General features: G+C 48.0%; 1 protein-coding gene across 11 annotated transcripts in view; it reads left to right on the top strand.

Annotated features, from left to right (window-relative positions):
• Inpp5b (inositol polyphosphate-5-phosphatase B) overlaps window positions 1–16085 on the top strand; it is a 69965-nt gene that overhangs the window by 47179 nt on the left and 6701 nt on the right. For all 11 annotated transcript variants that reach the window (XM_076565036.1, XM_076565040.1, XM_076565039.1 and 8 more), the window contains 10 exons: window positions 815–916; window positions 2614–2728; window positions 3180–3296; window positions 3829–4016; window positions 5447–5558; window positions 6435–6544; window positions 8252–8387; window positions 12007–12117; window positions 13097–13259; window positions 14774–15009. In XM_076565036.1, the coding sequence (XP_076421151.1) occupies window positions 815–916; window positions 2614–2728; window positions 3180–3296; window positions 3829–4016; window positions 5447–5558; window positions 6435–6544; window positions 8252–8387; window positions 12007–12117; window positions 13097–13259; window positions 14774–15009 (1390 nt within the window). The remainder of the gene's footprint in view (window positions 1–814; window positions 917–2613; window positions 2729–3179; window positions 3297–3828; window positions 4017–5446; window positions 5559–6434; window positions 6545–8251; window positions 8388–12006; window positions 12118–13096; window positions 13260–14773; window positions 15010–16085) is intronic.

Genomic DNA, 16085 nt, shown 5'->3' on the forward strand with positions numbered 1-16085 from the left:
CCTGTTAGCTGACCTCACTGAACATTAAGTGAATTAAGCTTTCAGAGTTCTGCTGGAGCTTTAAACATCACTGCACTGGGACTGTAAGGTAAAATAACATTGTTTCTAGGCATATGGTGAATACATACCCTCTGACCATTGCCGCCACTTGCTTGCTGAAAGGAATTACTAAGCACTTACCATCTTTTTCCTTTCAGTAGTACCCACAGGGCAGCGTCATTTTGTGGCTTATGACTCCCAATGGCTATTTAAGGGAAGGAGGAATGTTCAGAGCAGGCTGGCCTGCGTGCTTATTTATTTATTTGTTTGTTTATTTATTTATTTGAGATAGTAGCTGTTGTGGCTGTAAACTCAGTCTGCAGCCCAACCTGGTCTCGAACTCACTGCAGTCCTTCCTCACTGTTTCAAGTGCTGGGATTATGAGCATGTGCTACCACACCTGGTTCAGAGGAGATCTATATTGTTTGCAGTTATCACAAAGGCAGGCTGCTAGCCACCCATTGGTGCCATAATTATCAGTCTAGGTTAAATAGGACATTTCTTATGTGTTTTCTTTTCTTTTTTTTTTTTTTTATACTTTATTTTTTTGAGACAGGGTTTCTCTATATATTCTTGGCTGTCCTAGAACTAGCCTTGTAGACCAGGCTGACCTAGAACTCACAGAAATCCACCTGCCTCTGCCTACCGAGTGCTGGGATTAAAGATGTGTGCCACTACCACCCAACCTTTTCTTATGTCTTAAAATACCATTCCACAGAGACTGAACTCCAGACTTACTGTTTCCAGATCACTGATTGAGTCTCTTTGGTGACAGGTTTTTTGTGGGTACTTACAATGTGAATGGACAGTCCCCCAAAGAGTGCCTCCGGCCCTGGCTGAGCCACAGCACCCAGGCCCCAGATGTGTACTGTGTAGGGTGAGTGCTCCTCTTCTCTTGTTACCAGTTCTTTTATATATATATAATTTAGTGTTATGTGCATTGGTGTAAAGGTGTCAGGTCCCCTGAAACGGAGTCACAGACAGTTGTGAGCTGCCATGTGGGTGCTGAGAATTGAACCCCGGGTCCTCTGGAAGAGCAGCCAGTGCTCCTAATCTCCTAACCCCTAAACCATCTCTCCAACCCCTTGTTACCAGTTCTTAAGAATAGAGAGCCACACTGAAGGAATGGGGACATGACTTGAGCTGAGTCTTCATAGCAGCGAAGGAATGGAAACATGAGCTGAGCTCAGGGACAGCTGCTTCTCTGTTTGATGTTCTTCCTGATAAGCAGAGGTCTGGCCACGTACTGTGCTTGGTATTTAAATGCTAGTATTAATTTAGTATAACCTTCTGTTAAAAATTGGTGTGTCATTACTTGACATTCAACGCATTTTTGGTCACAAAGCAAAAAATATTTTTGCCAGAAAAGGAAGGTTCCCTAAAGTCTCATCAGTTAGTTGATTTTGTGTATGTGTGCATGGAGTGTGTGTGCATGCTTGGGTATGGGGACCAGAGGACAATCTGTCATTCCTCAGGGGTGTGTGTGTGTGTAAGACAGACAGACAGACAGATAGACAGGATCTCTCTCTAGTTTGGGGGGTTCATTCGGGTTAGACTGGCTCACCAGAAAGCCCCACGAGTCTGCCTGTTTCTGCCTCTCAGCACTGGATGTGGATCACCATGCTTGGCCTTCATTTTCTTTGTTTTTTGTTTTTATTTTTGAGACAGGGTCTCACTATGTAACTTTGGCTGGCCTAGAAGTTTGCTATGTAGACCAGGTTGGCCTTGAACTCACAAAGATCTGCATGCTTCTGCCTTCCTTTGGAGTATTGATAGTAGTGGTGTGAGCTACCATGCCTGGCCCTCTGTTTGGCTTTTTTAACATGGATTCTGGGGATTCAGGTCCTCGTGCTTGCAGGGCAAACACTTTACTGACCGAGTCTTCATCCTCGCACCTTGTTTTTGAGCTTTGAGAGAGGATTTGACTACGTAGCGCTGGCTGGTTTAGAACTTGCTGTGTGGACCAGGCTGACCTCACACTTGTAGCAACCCTCCTGCCTCTGCTATATAAGTGCTGGCTTTATAGGTGTGCACCATCACACCTGGCTTGGTTTTATTTTGTTTTGCTTTTGCAATGCAGTGGATTGAATCCAGGGCATTAAAATGTGCGAGGCAAGTGCTTTCCTACTGAGCCCCACACTCAGCTCAAGCATTAATGTCTCCACACTCTCCTCTCGTCACAGTCCAGGGTACAGTTAGTGGGAGGGCCAGTTAAAGAAGCCCGAACGATGTATTGGAAAGAGCTAGAACTTGGGGTTTCTATAGACCAAACAAAACAAAACCAAAAAATAGATCTGAATTGGAACTCCAATTTGAAACTTAATCCTTACTGACCTAACGATTCTAGATGTAAAACTGGGGGGCAGGAGGTGCCTCCAGCCAGTTCAGTGGCTAGGTTGTCGAGAGGAAGTGAACTCATGTTCAGAGGAGCACCTGGGAAGTCTGTTTGTTTTTAGCCCCTCCGGAGGGCCCCACAGTTCAGCTGGAAAGCTGGGCCCGGAGCACCCGAGCAGACTTGGGGTGTATTCCTGCATGTGGTCTTTCTCTCTGGTTCACTCTTGCCTCTCCACATAGGTTCCAGGAGCTTGATCTGAGTAAAGAAGCCTTTTTCTTTCATGACACCCCAAAGGAGGAAGAGTGGTTTAAGGCGGTGTCAGAGAGCCTTCACCCAGGTGCCAAATACGCAAAGGTGAGCGAGGAGCCCGGCGGGTGGGCGGGGACTTTGTCACTTTTTGGTGACCCTTCGGCAGAAGCCATTCCTAGGCAGCCTCAGATTCCTCCAGAGGGCCTGTCTGAGTGGAAAGGTGCAGAGTGCCGGCGCCTGTAAGTGGTTTAGGGTTCCATGTAGCATGCTCAGTGAGCGGGACAGACCACCTTGTGTCCTGGCCTGGAGGAGGAGGTATGTTAGTACTTCAGCTAGCTCCCAGGACAGACCACCTTGTGTCCTGGCCTGGAGGAGGAGGAGGAGGTGTGTTAGTACTTCAGCTAACTCCCGGGACAGACCACCTTGTGTCCTGGTCTGGAGGAGGAGGTGTGTTAGTATTTCAGCTAGCTCCCACACCACATTTCCCTCGGGACATTCTGGTTTCCAGCTTCTGTCTGCGGCAGCCGACACTTGAGAATTGGGCTCTGTGTTCCAGGTGAAGCTCATCCGGCTGGTTGGGATTATGTTGCTGTTGTACGTCAAACAGGAGCACGCAGCGTATATCTCAGAAGTGGAAGCCGAGACCGTGGGGACAGGAATCATGGGGAGGATGGTGAGTCCCTGGTAATGTTTTGCACATTGAGGACCTTGACCCCTAAGGTTTTGACTCGGCCTCTCAGGGTGCAGGAACCATACAAACCCACCTGAGATGCTGCTCCTGCAGGACGAGCTGTACCCACAAACAGGGCTGGACTGAGGTTTAGAAATCCAGCCGGTGCATTTCTCCATCCTGGTAGTAGTCAGGGCTGGAGCCCTGTTGACATGCCTATAGTATAGTACGGTACAGAACCTGTTTGGGCCGCCTAGGGAAACAGAGGCCTGTAGGTTTGCAGTTTCCTCTTCTTGAGGCTCCTGGAGTCCTGCCCTTAGATTCCCCGGCAAGAGCCGAGTTGGACATGTGGCTGGCACACCAGTGATACAGAGGCGGACACTGGCCCCAGCTTTCTGTAAACAGCCAGTCACTTTGCTTGGGGGTTTGTGTTCTTATCTGTAAGATATAGACAGTAGCTCCGTAAGGCCCTGCTGAAGACACAAAACAGGTGGAAGTCTGAAGGTTTCAATGGCTGAAGAGGTCCTTTCCCTAGGGTAACAAAGGAGGGGTGGCGATCCGCTTCCAGCTGCACAACACGAGCATCTGCGTTGTGAATTCCCACTTGGCAGCCCACACAGAGGAGTACGAGAGGCGGAACCAAGACTACAAAGACATCTGTTCCCGGATGCAGTTCTCCCAGGTGGACCCGAGCCTCCCCCCTCTCACCATTAGCAAGCACGAGTGAGTCGTCCGAGTTTCTCCCTCCTCAGTTGCCTCGTGTAACTGCTAGGCTCTGGGTCCTTCATTGTGCTGGGGAGGGGAATGCTGGAGGCTGGGTATCTGCCCGCTCTTCATTGTCTCTTGGAAATTCTTGGCTTTCTATCTTACCATCCGGAAGACCCCTAGAACCTTGTCAAGCATCCCTTGTCCCTGGAGAGGCATGGGGTTTATCTAGAAGTCTGTCTTGATTGCGCGCAGGAGCAAAGCAGCCAGAGAGCTTGCGTCCCACGCAGTTTGGAGTACGGTTTTAGGTTCCCACATCCGCTCTCCCAGAGCATGTGCAGTCGAGAGTTGGACCTGTGCTTGTTGCCCGCGCTTGCTCATTCCTTGATTCTGCTTGTCAAAACCATAGTTGCAACTGCACAGAGCATATTGTGCTAGTTTTTGGTCATTCTCTGGATTTCATTTATCTCTAAAACTCGCTGTTTTGTCTGATTTCAAAGCCTTGGAATTTCAGACTTTATGGTCACAACTGAGATTTATGGATCCTCTTTTAGAAAAGGAGGAAGCTGCTGAGGTCCTGTCCGAGGCAGTGGAGCTGTCTCTGGCTTGTTGGTTTTCTGGAAGCTGACTGGATGGCTGTTCTTCTCCAGGGTCCCTTGAAGGGAGCGTGTCTCTTCCTCTGTGAGGCTGCAGCTGGCATGGCCTTTGCCTGCTTTTAGCCTGAGCATGCATTTGTTGGGGGAGGGGGCATGCTGCGAGGCGGATTATTTAGTGACAGGGATGTTGACTTCATGGCATATCTGATGTCATCAGGGAGCAGCAGCAGGTGTAATGAACCGTGTGGCACCGCTCTTCCTGGGAGCGCAGAGTACGCCAGTGATGTGGTGGGCAAATTCAGGCCTTACTGTTGATGTGAGCTTTGTTTCAGACAGTTCTCCCTTGAAAAATGTCAAGAGTGTGTTTGTGGGCTAGAGTGTAACCCGGGTGCCTGGGTGACCGGCAGGATTTATACTTTTTTATTTTTTTCAAACCACTTCCTGCTGTTCAATAGACACTTTATCTTGCTTCTAGACATCCTTTTTTTGTTTTGTTTGTTTGTTTGTTTGTTTGAGTCAGGGTCCACTATAGGGCCAAGCTACTTTTTAACTGACTATGCTCCTGTATTAGCTGGTGAGGACTGGGATTACAGGCATGTGTCGTGACACCAGCAAACAGGCATTGCTTTTAGATCTGTCTCTTCAGCCTTACCTGAATAAAACCGTCAAGAGCTCCAGGCCGTTTGTGGTGAGCGTGGGTCAAGACAATTGATGTGTTAGTAAGTGGGTGAGGAGGAAGATTCCGTCACAGCCAGGTCTCTGTCCCACGCCGGGGCTTCTGTCTGATGCGCCCTGGACAGGAAGGGTTAAAGCCTCTCCTAAACCCTGCGCCTTTGTGCTCTGTCCTCACAGTGTGATCTTGTGGCTGGGGGATCTCAACTACAGAATAGAAGAGCTGGATGTGGAAAAGGTGAAACTGCTCATCGAAGAGAAGGCCTTTCAAACCCTGTATGCGTACGACCAGGTACAGATGGGCACCCTGTCTTCCTCAGGTAGCTGCTCCTCTGCTGTGGGAGCCCAGAGCCCAGTTTCTCCTTCCCCAGCTTGGGCGGCTTCCCTAAGGACCAGTGTTGTCCACTCGTGCCTGCATTCCATCTGCGTTCCTCTCTCTTGCCTCTGTCCTGGAAGCACGTGTGTCCCTTGGAGTAAGAACACGGTCTTTGTCATCCACTCAAGAGACCCGGGAGTTAGGGCCGAAGGGCTTTACGTGACTGTTTTTGTTTCTGCCTTCAGTAAGGAAACTGCTTGGTGTATTTGAGGTGACTTACTAATTCTCTTCAGTAATGAGTCCCCTGCTCCTGCCTCCTCCTCCTCCTCACCAGTTTTCTCCAGGGTGAGCGAACTTTCTAAGCTCTTCTCTTCACTCTGCTGGAGTCAGTGCTGCGGCCTGCGGTTTCCCAACATTCTTTGATGTAGCATGTCTTTCTGAGAGCCACAGCCTCTTCACAGGCTGCGGGAAGCCTGCGCCTGACTTTCTCTGCTGCTCTCCTCAGTGGACTTGAGACTTCTTAGGTGTTCAGAACTGTCCAGGATGCTGAAGCCCTCTTTCTTGTCCGCCTGAGCCCTCCTCTGCTTCTTGACAACCTTGCAATCACTAGGTCTGAATCCTTTGATTCTCCTTCTCTTTCCCAGCACACAATAGTTGAAGGAGAAGAATCTTAACTTTGCAGGCTCTCTTCATGAAATCATTTCTTTATTGACTCATGGAATAGGAATAGTTTTCTCATGAGTCCTTCCCCTTTGAGGTAGGGCTTGGGATGTGGATTGATTTCATGGTCTCCACCAATCCCAGGTTTGACCTTTTATTCTGAGGGCTTTTCTCTCCCACTCTTTTGTGTAGCTGAAAACCCAGGTGGCTGCCAAGAGCGTCTTTGAAGGCTTCACGGAGGGAGAGCTTACCTTCCAGCCCACTTACAAGTACGACACCGGCTCCGACGACTGGGATACCAGGTGGGTCGGTCAGAGCTCACCTCGGGGGTTAAGGAGCTAGAAACCCAGGAGTCCTGGGAAGCACTAGCCCTTGTGGACCCGAAGAGGATAAGGTCCTTGTGACTCTCCAGGTTTCCCACTCTGGCCAAACATTTCCTCTTGGTATCTGCTCTCTAATCCTACTGCCTTTTCATATTATTTCTTTCTGACTTAGGCATTGATCCGTCATGGGTCTTGACACTGAATGGCTTTTCTTTTCTTTTTCTGTTTGTTTGTTAGTTTGTTTTGAGACAAGGTTTCTCTGAATAGCCTCAGCTATCCTGGAACTTACTCTGTTCACCAGGCTGACCTCGAACTCACAAAGATCTGCCTGCCTCTGCCTCCCGAGTGCTGGGATTAAAGGTGTGTGCCACCACTACCCAGCTATCTTTTCCTTTTAAAAAGATGTATTTATTTTTATTTTATGTGTATGAGTGGTTTTGTCTATATATGTGTATGTGTACTGCATGCTGGCCTGTGCCTGCAGAAGCCAGAAGAGGGCACCAGATACCATGGAACTGGAGTTACAACTCCAGCTGGTTGTAAGCCACCATGGGGGTGCTAAGAACCAAACCCAGGTCTTCTACAAGAACCCCAAGTGCTCTTTCTTAACTGCCGAGTCATCTCTGCAGCCCACCAGTTGACTTTGAGCTGTGTTCAAGGTCATATGATGATTCCAGCTAAACTTGTGCTTGGTCTTAGCATACTAGTTAATATTTCTTTATAGTGCTCACTGTATGCCACAGACTCCTGAAAATATTTGATTTGTATATATCATTTTAACCTGTTAAGAACTTGTTGAAGGGGCTGGAGAGATGGCTCAGCAGTTAAGAGTACTGAATGCTCTTCCAGAGGACCTGGGTTCAATTCCCAGCACCCACATGACAGCTCATACCTGTCTATAACTCCAGTTTCAGGGGACCCACACCCATGGCAAAAACACCAATGCACATAAAAAATAAAAAAATATATATGTATTTAAAAAAAAAAAAAAAAGAACCTGTTGAGGTAGATATGGTTTATGAGACTGGGAACTGAGGTAGTCCAACAGCCTCCCAAACCTGCAAGTGGTAGAAACAGGATTTGAACTTGGGCAGCAGAAAGTCACAGCCTGTGCCTTTAACCACTTTATTTTTTGGAGCTGAGGACCGAACCCAGGGCCTCGTGCTTGCTAGGCAAGCGCTCTACCACTGAGCTAAATCCCCAACCCAGTAAAGCAAATCTTTTTTTTTTTTTTCAAGACAGAGTTTATCTGTAGCTTTGTGCCTTTCCTGGAACTCATTTTGTAGCCCAGGCTGGCCTCGAACTCACAGAGATCCGCCTGGCTCTGCCTCCCGAGTGCTGGGATTAAAGGAGTGTGCCACCACTGGCCCAGCGTAACCACTCTCTTTGAAGGACTATAAAGTGCTTGTTCTCCTGTTGCTTTTTCACTTTCTCTCCATCCGCACACGATGCTATAGAGCAGGGACTTAGCTGGAACAGTTTTCTGCTGGCACTTTCATAGTTGCTGTAGACGATACCCACAGGGACACCTTGTTCCTCCATGGGCCTAATCATCCGCCATCCTCGATCCCCTGGCTGCATGGACACAGAGGCTCTGCCTCATTGCTCCTGCCTGAGCCATGGCACACACTAAGCAGTGGGTCCAGCTGTTTCTGTGAGCCCACCGGCATGGACTTTGTATTTCAGTGAGAAGTGTCGTGCTCCTGCCTGGTGTGACCGAGTCCTCTGGAAAGGAAAGAACATCTCTCAGCTGAGTTACCAGAGCCACATGGCCTTGAAGACCAGTGACCACAAGCCTGTCAGCTCAGTGTTTGACATCGGGGTAGGTGGGCAGCTTGTTTTTATACCAGGGTTGCTCTTTGTCCTTCCGACCTCCTGCTCTCAGCCTTGAGTGTGAGGAAGCTCTTTTTAAATTTTGTTTAAGGTCCTGGAGAGATGGCTCAGATACTAAAGGCCTTTGCAGCTCTTCGAGAGGATCCAAATTTAGTTCCTAGCACTCATGTTGAGCTGCTCGGGACCACCTGAGCAGGTGGATCCGGTTCCAGGGGATCCAGTCGCCTCTGCAGGCATTGCATGCATGTGGTACACAGACATACATGCAGGCAAAACACTGTCTTAGTCAGGGTTACTATTGCTGTGATGAAACACCATGACTAAAGCAACTAGAACGGAAAGGGTTTATTTGGCTTATGTTCATCACGGAAGGAAGTCAGGACAGGAACTCAAGCAGGGCAGGAACCTGGAGGCAGGAGCTGATGCAGAGGCCATGGAGGAATGCTGCTTGCTGGCTTGTTCCTCATGGCTTACTCAGCCTGCTTTCTAATAGAACCCAGAACCACCAGCTCAGGTGTCCCCACCCCCAATGGGCTGGCACTCCCCCATCAATCACTAGTTAAGAAAATGTCCTACAGGCTTGCCTGCAACTCCATCTTATGGAGGCATTTTCTTAATTGAGGTTCCTTCCTCTCAGATGACATTAGCTTGTGTCAAGTTGACATAAAACTAGCCAGCACACACCCATATACACAAAATAAAAATAAATACATTTTTTAAAACCTACAGTTAATTTTTTTAGGCGTAAAGTTAGTTACTACTTGCTTTTATATATATATTAAATACGTCCACATACGTGGACTTTCCCTTTTGCATCTTGGACTTTGTTTATGCATTTGCAGCTGAGTGTGTCAGTATTCTGCATACAACACACAGATTCCTCTCCCCCTTTTTTTTCCTTAAAAAGAGCTCACATTATACGCATTCTGAGACCATCTTTTGCCTTCATTGAAAATGTTTTAGGGCTGGGAAATGTAGCTCAGTTGGTATAGAACTTGCCTAGTTTGCATGAGGTGCTGTATTCAATTCCCAGAACTACACAAACCAGATACAGCAACACAGACTTGTAAGCCCAGCACACAGAAGGCGGAGATGGGAAGATCAGGGGTCCAAGGTCATCCTTGGCTACACGGGACAGTCGAGACTGTTCTTCCCCCACTAATACTCCAAAAGAGAGTTTGCGCATGTGCATGCGTACTACAGTGCTCCTGGGAAGGTCAGGGACCTATGGGAGTCCATCATGTGGATTCCAGGTATCAAACTCAGGTCCTTAGGCATGGAGGTAAGCTCTTGTATCTATTGAGCCATCTTGTAGGCCTGCTCCTTATTAGTTTTAAAGGCCAAAAACTTTTCTGTAGCAGAGATGAACCACAATGTATTGATGATTTGTTTGCAAAATATCTTCATTGCATGTGGTGCTGTGGTGACTGTCCTTCATGTGTATTCCTTTTATGTCTGTGTGAGCATTTCTGTAGACTGAAATTCTCTCTCTTTTGTTTTGTTTTTTGAGACAGGGTTTCTCCATGTAACCCTGACCTGGAACTCCCTCTGTAGACCAGGCTAACCTCAAACTCACAGATCCACCTGCCTCTGCCTCCCCAGTGCTGGGATTAAAGGTGTGTGCCACCACTGCCGGCGGCTTAGAATAAAATTCTTAGTGGTGACATTAGTAGTTCAAGGAGAATTATATCTTAGCAGGGTGCTGGTGCATGTAGTTTTGAGCTATTCAGAGAGCTGTGATAGGATTGCTTGAGCCCAGGGGTTTGAGATAAGTTTAGGAAACATAGCAAGATTCTGTGTGTGTGTGTGTGTGTGTGTGTGTGTGTGTGTGTGTGTGTGTGTGTGTGTGTATTTTAAATTTATTAGTTTATGAGAGGGGGTGCAGTAATGTATGTGAAGGGACACAGTAAACAAACTACCTGCAGGACTTCTTCATTATTTTAATGTGAATAAGAGAGAGAAAATAATCCGGAGGCATCTGGAGTAATCCAGAGCAGAGAGAAAGTAGACAGAATGGCCTGGGCTAGGGAAGTGGGAGAGAGAAATGGAGATAGTGAGATCAGAAGGACAGAGAATACAGCACAGAGAGCAAGAGGATAGCCAGAGCTAGATATGGTGGGGAAGAGAGACAGACAGACAGACAGACAGACAGACAGACAAGACGGGGGAATAGTAGAGAACAGTGGGCTACATAGGAAGTAACTGGGGGAGGGAAAGGCCAACAGACTATTGTGGGTTTTGGAACACGTAACCGGTACTTGTGACACTGAGGGGGTCTGGAGGCCAGTGTGGGTTTTGATGTGCTGAGAGGCTCCACAGACAGCCATGTGTCCCTTCTGCCAGAGGTAAGGGAAATGACTCCTTTTGGTAGATGGGAACTGGTTTCACAAGTTCTTGAGGAGTGCTTTTATCTGACCACCAGAAATCCTCTATAGTCCAGCTTTGAGCTCATTTCTAGATGTATGGACTGCCTAAGACCTAACCGTCAGTGCCTACTCATTTATTAGTGTCTACTCCCAACAACTCTTATTATTTAAAAAAAAAAAAAGACTTATTTATTTTTGTGACAGGGGCTCACTACGTAGATCAGGCTGGCCTGATACTCAGAGATTTGGATTAAAAGTATATACCACCATGCCAGGAAAAATTTATTTTTATTTTATGTGTATGCATGTTTTGCCTGCATACATGGATATGCACTGCCTGCATGCTTGATGCTTCCAGAGACCAGGAGAGGGCATGAATCCTCTGGAACTAGAGTTATAGATGGTCGTGAGGCACCATATGGGTGAGGAAAGCCGGGTCCTCTTTAAGAGCAGCCTCTGCTCTTAACTGCTGAGCCATCTCTCCAGCCCCAGTTCTTAACATTTTATGTTTCCACTAACTACATATGAGCTTATTTTCCCGGAACTTTGCCAATATTTTTTCAAATTTTATTTTATTTTTAGTTAATGTATATTGGTGTTTTGTCTGCATGTGTATCTGTGTGAGGGTGTCAGATTCCCTGGAACTGGAGTTATAGACAGGTTTGAGCTGCCATGTGGGTTCTGGGAATTGAACTTGGGTCCTCTGGAAGAGTAGCTGGTGCTGTTAACCACTGAGCCATCTCTCCAGCCCCGCCAATAATTTTTTGAAATTTTCAGGAAGTGACAGAGAAACCCTGTCTTGAAAAACTAATAATAATAATAATAATAATAATAATAATAATAATAATAACCCAATTAATGACAGACTCAGAAGGACCCCCAAGCTATTGTAAGGCCCTCTGATTCCTGATCAGCAGGAGGACACTGAAATGTGAAATGTCCTGGCTGCTCCTCCTGTTGGAAGGTTTCTCTGTGTAGCTTTGGCGCCTTTCCTGGATCTCGCTCTGTAGCCCAGGCTGGCCTCAAACTCACAGAGATCCGCCTGCCTCTGCCTCCCGAGTGCTGGGATTAAAGGCTTGCGCCACCACCGCCCTGCGGGTTATTTGTCAATGAACTAAATCTACATCGCTGTCACTTCCTGAAATGCTAGCAGCTGCTGTTTCCTGATGCCCCAACCTTCAACACCAAGAAAGAAGCGTGGGCAGAAGGCTCCGCACTCAGTCTTTACTGTTTCCCTCCCAGGTGAGGGTTGTGAATGAAGAACTCTACCGAAAGACGCTGGAGGAAATTGTCCGCTCCCTGGATAAGATGGAAAATGCCAACATTCCTTCTGTGTCACTCTCCAAACGGGAGGTAGGAAAGACCCAGACCCATTAGGAATATTAGCATCAGGGTTGGGGAGTTGGCTCAGTTGGTAGGACCTGAATTAAGCCCCAGAACCCATATTGGGATGGTGTAGTCGGAAGGTTTCTCTGGTCCTGCCCAGCCCGCAGTCCCACAGCTGCTTGTAAAATAATTACTCAGAGGCTTCTATTAATTACCATTTGCATGGCATATAGCAGGCTTCTTGCTAGCTAGCTCTTATAACTTAAATTAACCCATTTCTATTAATCTGTGTTTTTGCCACATGTTCCATGGCTTATCGGTCTGCTGGCATATTGTTCCTTGGGCAGCAGGCTAGGGTCTCTCTGCCTCTCCTTTCTCTTCCTGTCTATCTGCTTGGATTTCTGCCTGCCTCTAAGTTGCCTTGCCATAGGCCAACGCAGCTTTATTTATCAACCAATCAGAGCAACACATATTCACAGCATAAAGAAAGATATCCCGCAGCAGGGTGGTGGTGGGCACTGGGCATTGTGTTGGGTGTGGTGGCATGGTCCTTTATTCTCAGAATTTGGGAGGCAGAGGCAGATGGATCTCTGAATTCAGGCTAGTCTGGTCTATAGCAAATTCCAGGAATTCTAGGCCAGCCAGGGCTACCTAGTGAGACTGTCTGAAAAACAAATGGAGTTCAAGGGAAGATACTTAAGCTGGAGATGTCTAGCCCCTTGGCAGAGTGAGCTTGACCTTCAGGTTCAGGGGCCAACTTGAGCATGGTGTTTTGGAAGAACAAAGACGGAAGCTTTGTTCACTTTAGGAAACTTACTTATAAAAACATCTTGGGCTTTGGCTTGCATAGGCCAGTGGTCTTAAGCAGCAACTGTGTCCTCTCAGCTAAATACATTTCATAGAGATGGTTGTTCATTTTCTTCCCGAGACCAGTCGTTTTTCCAGTCGGGTGGGTGGCAGCTGGAGCACAGAACGCTGGCTCTGACTGTCCCTTGTCTGTCCCCAGTTCTGTTTTGAGAATGTGAAGTACATGCAGTTGCAAACCGAGTCCTTCACGATCCATAATGGCCAAGTGCCCTGTCAATTTGAGTTCATCAACAAGCCTGGTGAAGACTCCTACTGTAAGCAGTGGCTGACTGCCAAACCCAGCAAAGGCTTCCTCCTGCCAGGTAACTCGGCTCTTCCTAGGCTCTGCCTTCTATGCCCTGCCTGGCCTTTTCATTTTCCTACATAGGCTTTTTTGCTTCTGAATGCCTTATTCCTAGCCAGAAACTTTTCTTGTTTTGCTTTGTCTTGTTTTGTTTTTGTTTTGAGATAGAGTCTCTCCATTATGTAGCCATGGCTGTCCTGGAACTCACTGTGTGGCCTCACAAGGTGGCCTCACAGAGATCTGCCGGCCTCTGCTGGGTCTAAGCTTTTTTCCCCAAACTCCTGTAGCCGAACTCAGCCATATATAAAACGTAAAGTGCTGAGGAGCGTGTGTTCTGTTTCAAGAACATTTTAGTCACAGAGTTGTGGGATTATGGCAGGTACTGCTACTTTCGGGGCCATCTCCACTGCCTGTCTTATTGTAATCAGTGCCCAGGTATCTGGAGGAAAAAAAATAAGAAGGGTAGGAAAGGACATGACTGTTCCTAGGTATGATGGAGCAGAAAGTTTATTATAAATAAAAGGGAGAGCGTATGTAGAGGTAGTGACATCTGGGAGAATCCAGAGTGGACATGACCAGACTGAGCTGGACCATGTGGGGAGAGGGGGAGGAAAGGGAAGAGAGGGGAACCAGGTACATCAGCCAGGAGGCCAGAGGCACAAAAGAGGTAGGGAACCAGAATGTCTGGATTACATAGGGAAGAGCCTCTGGGGGAAGGGCAGCCCAGCCCCTGGGCTGGAGAGTTCAGGGTAGAGGGTGGGGTATACCAGCTATCCCCTGTAACAGGTAGGGACTGAGGGATGCTGGGAGAATCTGGTGGTCAGGTTCGCTTTGGTATCTTAAATAGGCACCTCAGCCATTTGTCCCAGGGTCTACAACTTAACAGTATCTAGATTAATGGGTAGTAATCTAGAAATGGTAACAAGCCCCCATAATGTAACATCCCCATTCTGCAGCTGGAAGCCAGGGTGGGGGATGGGGTGGGGGGGGTGGGGGTGGGGGGGTGGCGGCTTTAATTCCAGCACTCGGGAGGCAGAGGCAGGCAGATCTCTGTGAGTTCGAGGTCAGCCTGGTCTACAGAGTGAGATCCAGGAAAGGCGCAAAGCTACACAGAGAAACCCTGTCTTGAAAAAACAAAACAAAAAAAAAAATCTGCAGCTAGAGAATTCAGAGTGTTTCCTGGCTAGTTCCCAGGTGATAACCTCCCTGGATCTTCGAAGGGGTACGTGTTTTCATCTTACCTGGTCCAGGGCTGGTCCTGTGATCCATGCCTTCTTCCCAGATTGTTCTCCTAGTTTAGGGTCTGCTACTTGAGTTTCTAGGCATCTGTCTCCGGCTTGCCTGTGTTGTCTGCGCATTTCCAGGCTGGACTGTGCACAGTGTGTGCTTCCATGGTGCGAGCTCACAGGTCCTTGCCGATGGATACCTTCTGTTTCCTTTCCTAGCCTTTCGGCCTTCCTCTCTTCCCTCCTGCCTTTTCCTCTTTCTCTCGATTGCTCCCTCTCTGATGTTGCTTTTAAACTTTTTCTGTAGATTCTCACGTTGAGATTGAATTGGAGCTCTTTGTAAACAAGGCTACCGCCACAAAACTCAACTCCGGCGAAGACAAAATTGAAGACATTCTGGTTTTGCACTTGGTCCGGGGAAAGGATTACTTTTTGTCTGTGTCTGGGAACTACCTGCCCAGCTGTTTCGGGTCTCCCCTTCATACATTGTGCTACATGAGGGAGCCAATCTTAGACCTACCACTGGATACTGTTAGCAAGCTGGTGAGTAACAGACCCTGACGAAACATCCAGTAGTCATCAGCTCAGGGCAGACACTATGTTTCTGTATCCACCTCCCAGGATGTAAGGTTTTTGCAGCCTCCTAGAGCTTGCTTAGTATCAGTGTAACAAGCCCCTCCCACCCCCAAAATGACAGTGAGTTGTCTCTCATGACTCTTGCTTTTTTCTGCTGGTCCAAGGCTCTCATTAGTGCTAATGGAATCAGGCCGCAACTGTGTTGGCCACCATGTTGAAGGTAGCCTCTCTTGCCTGCCTCAGTCTTGGTTGCCCTCTGGCCTCTGCACACAGCCCTCAGCTCTCAGGAAGTGAGCTCAAGCTTCTGCAGGCAGAGGCAAGAACAAGGGAAAAGCTCAGGCCTTCCATGGCATGGCTGGTGAAGCCCAGAGCCCCACTTCTGCCTTGCTGTGTGGTTTGGAGCAAGTTGTGAAGCCAGCCCAGATCCCAGCATAGAAAGACTCCCTCCACCTCCTGCTGTGGAGAGCTGCAGAAGATGGCCACGCTCAGCCCAGGTCCCAGCATAGAGAGACTCCACCTCCTGCTGTGGACAGCTGCAGAAGATGGCCACGCTCTCCAGCCTTGATTTCACTTCTGTGCATGTGTTAGAGCAGCAAGCGGCGGTAACAAAACTCCATAGACGGCGCTTTATGAAGAAAAGAAGTGTTGTATTCACAGTTTGAGAGGCTGGAATATACAGTAAAGATCACCGATGACTTGTTTGATGAGGGCCCTCTTGGTTCCTAGATGGCCGTCTCGGTGTCCTCATATGTCAGGAGCGGGAGACTCTTGGTTTTCTTACTGCACCCCAATCCCATTTGTGACCACACAGCCCTCATGACCAACTACCTCCCAAAGGCCCCACTTCCAGATACCGTCACATTGGTGACTGAGATTCGTTATGGTAATCTGGGTAGGATGGAGGAGACACATGGCATAAACATTCAGTGTCTAGCAAGCAGTGCAGTACAGAAACTTAGCCATGACTGCCATCTGGGGGCTGAGAGATTGCTCAGTTGATGAAGTGCTTTCCATGTCAGTATGAGAACTTGAGTTCAGTTCCC

The sequence above is a fragment of the Peromyscus maniculatus genome, chromosome 2, assembly GCF_049852395.1.
Source record: "Peromyscus maniculatus bairdii isolate BWxNUB_F1_BW_parent chromosome 2, HU_Pman_BW_mat_3.1, whole genome shotgun sequence".
Taxonomy (NCBI): domain Eukaryota; kingdom Metazoa; phylum Chordata; class Mammalia; order Rodentia; family Cricetidae; genus Peromyscus; species Peromyscus maniculatus.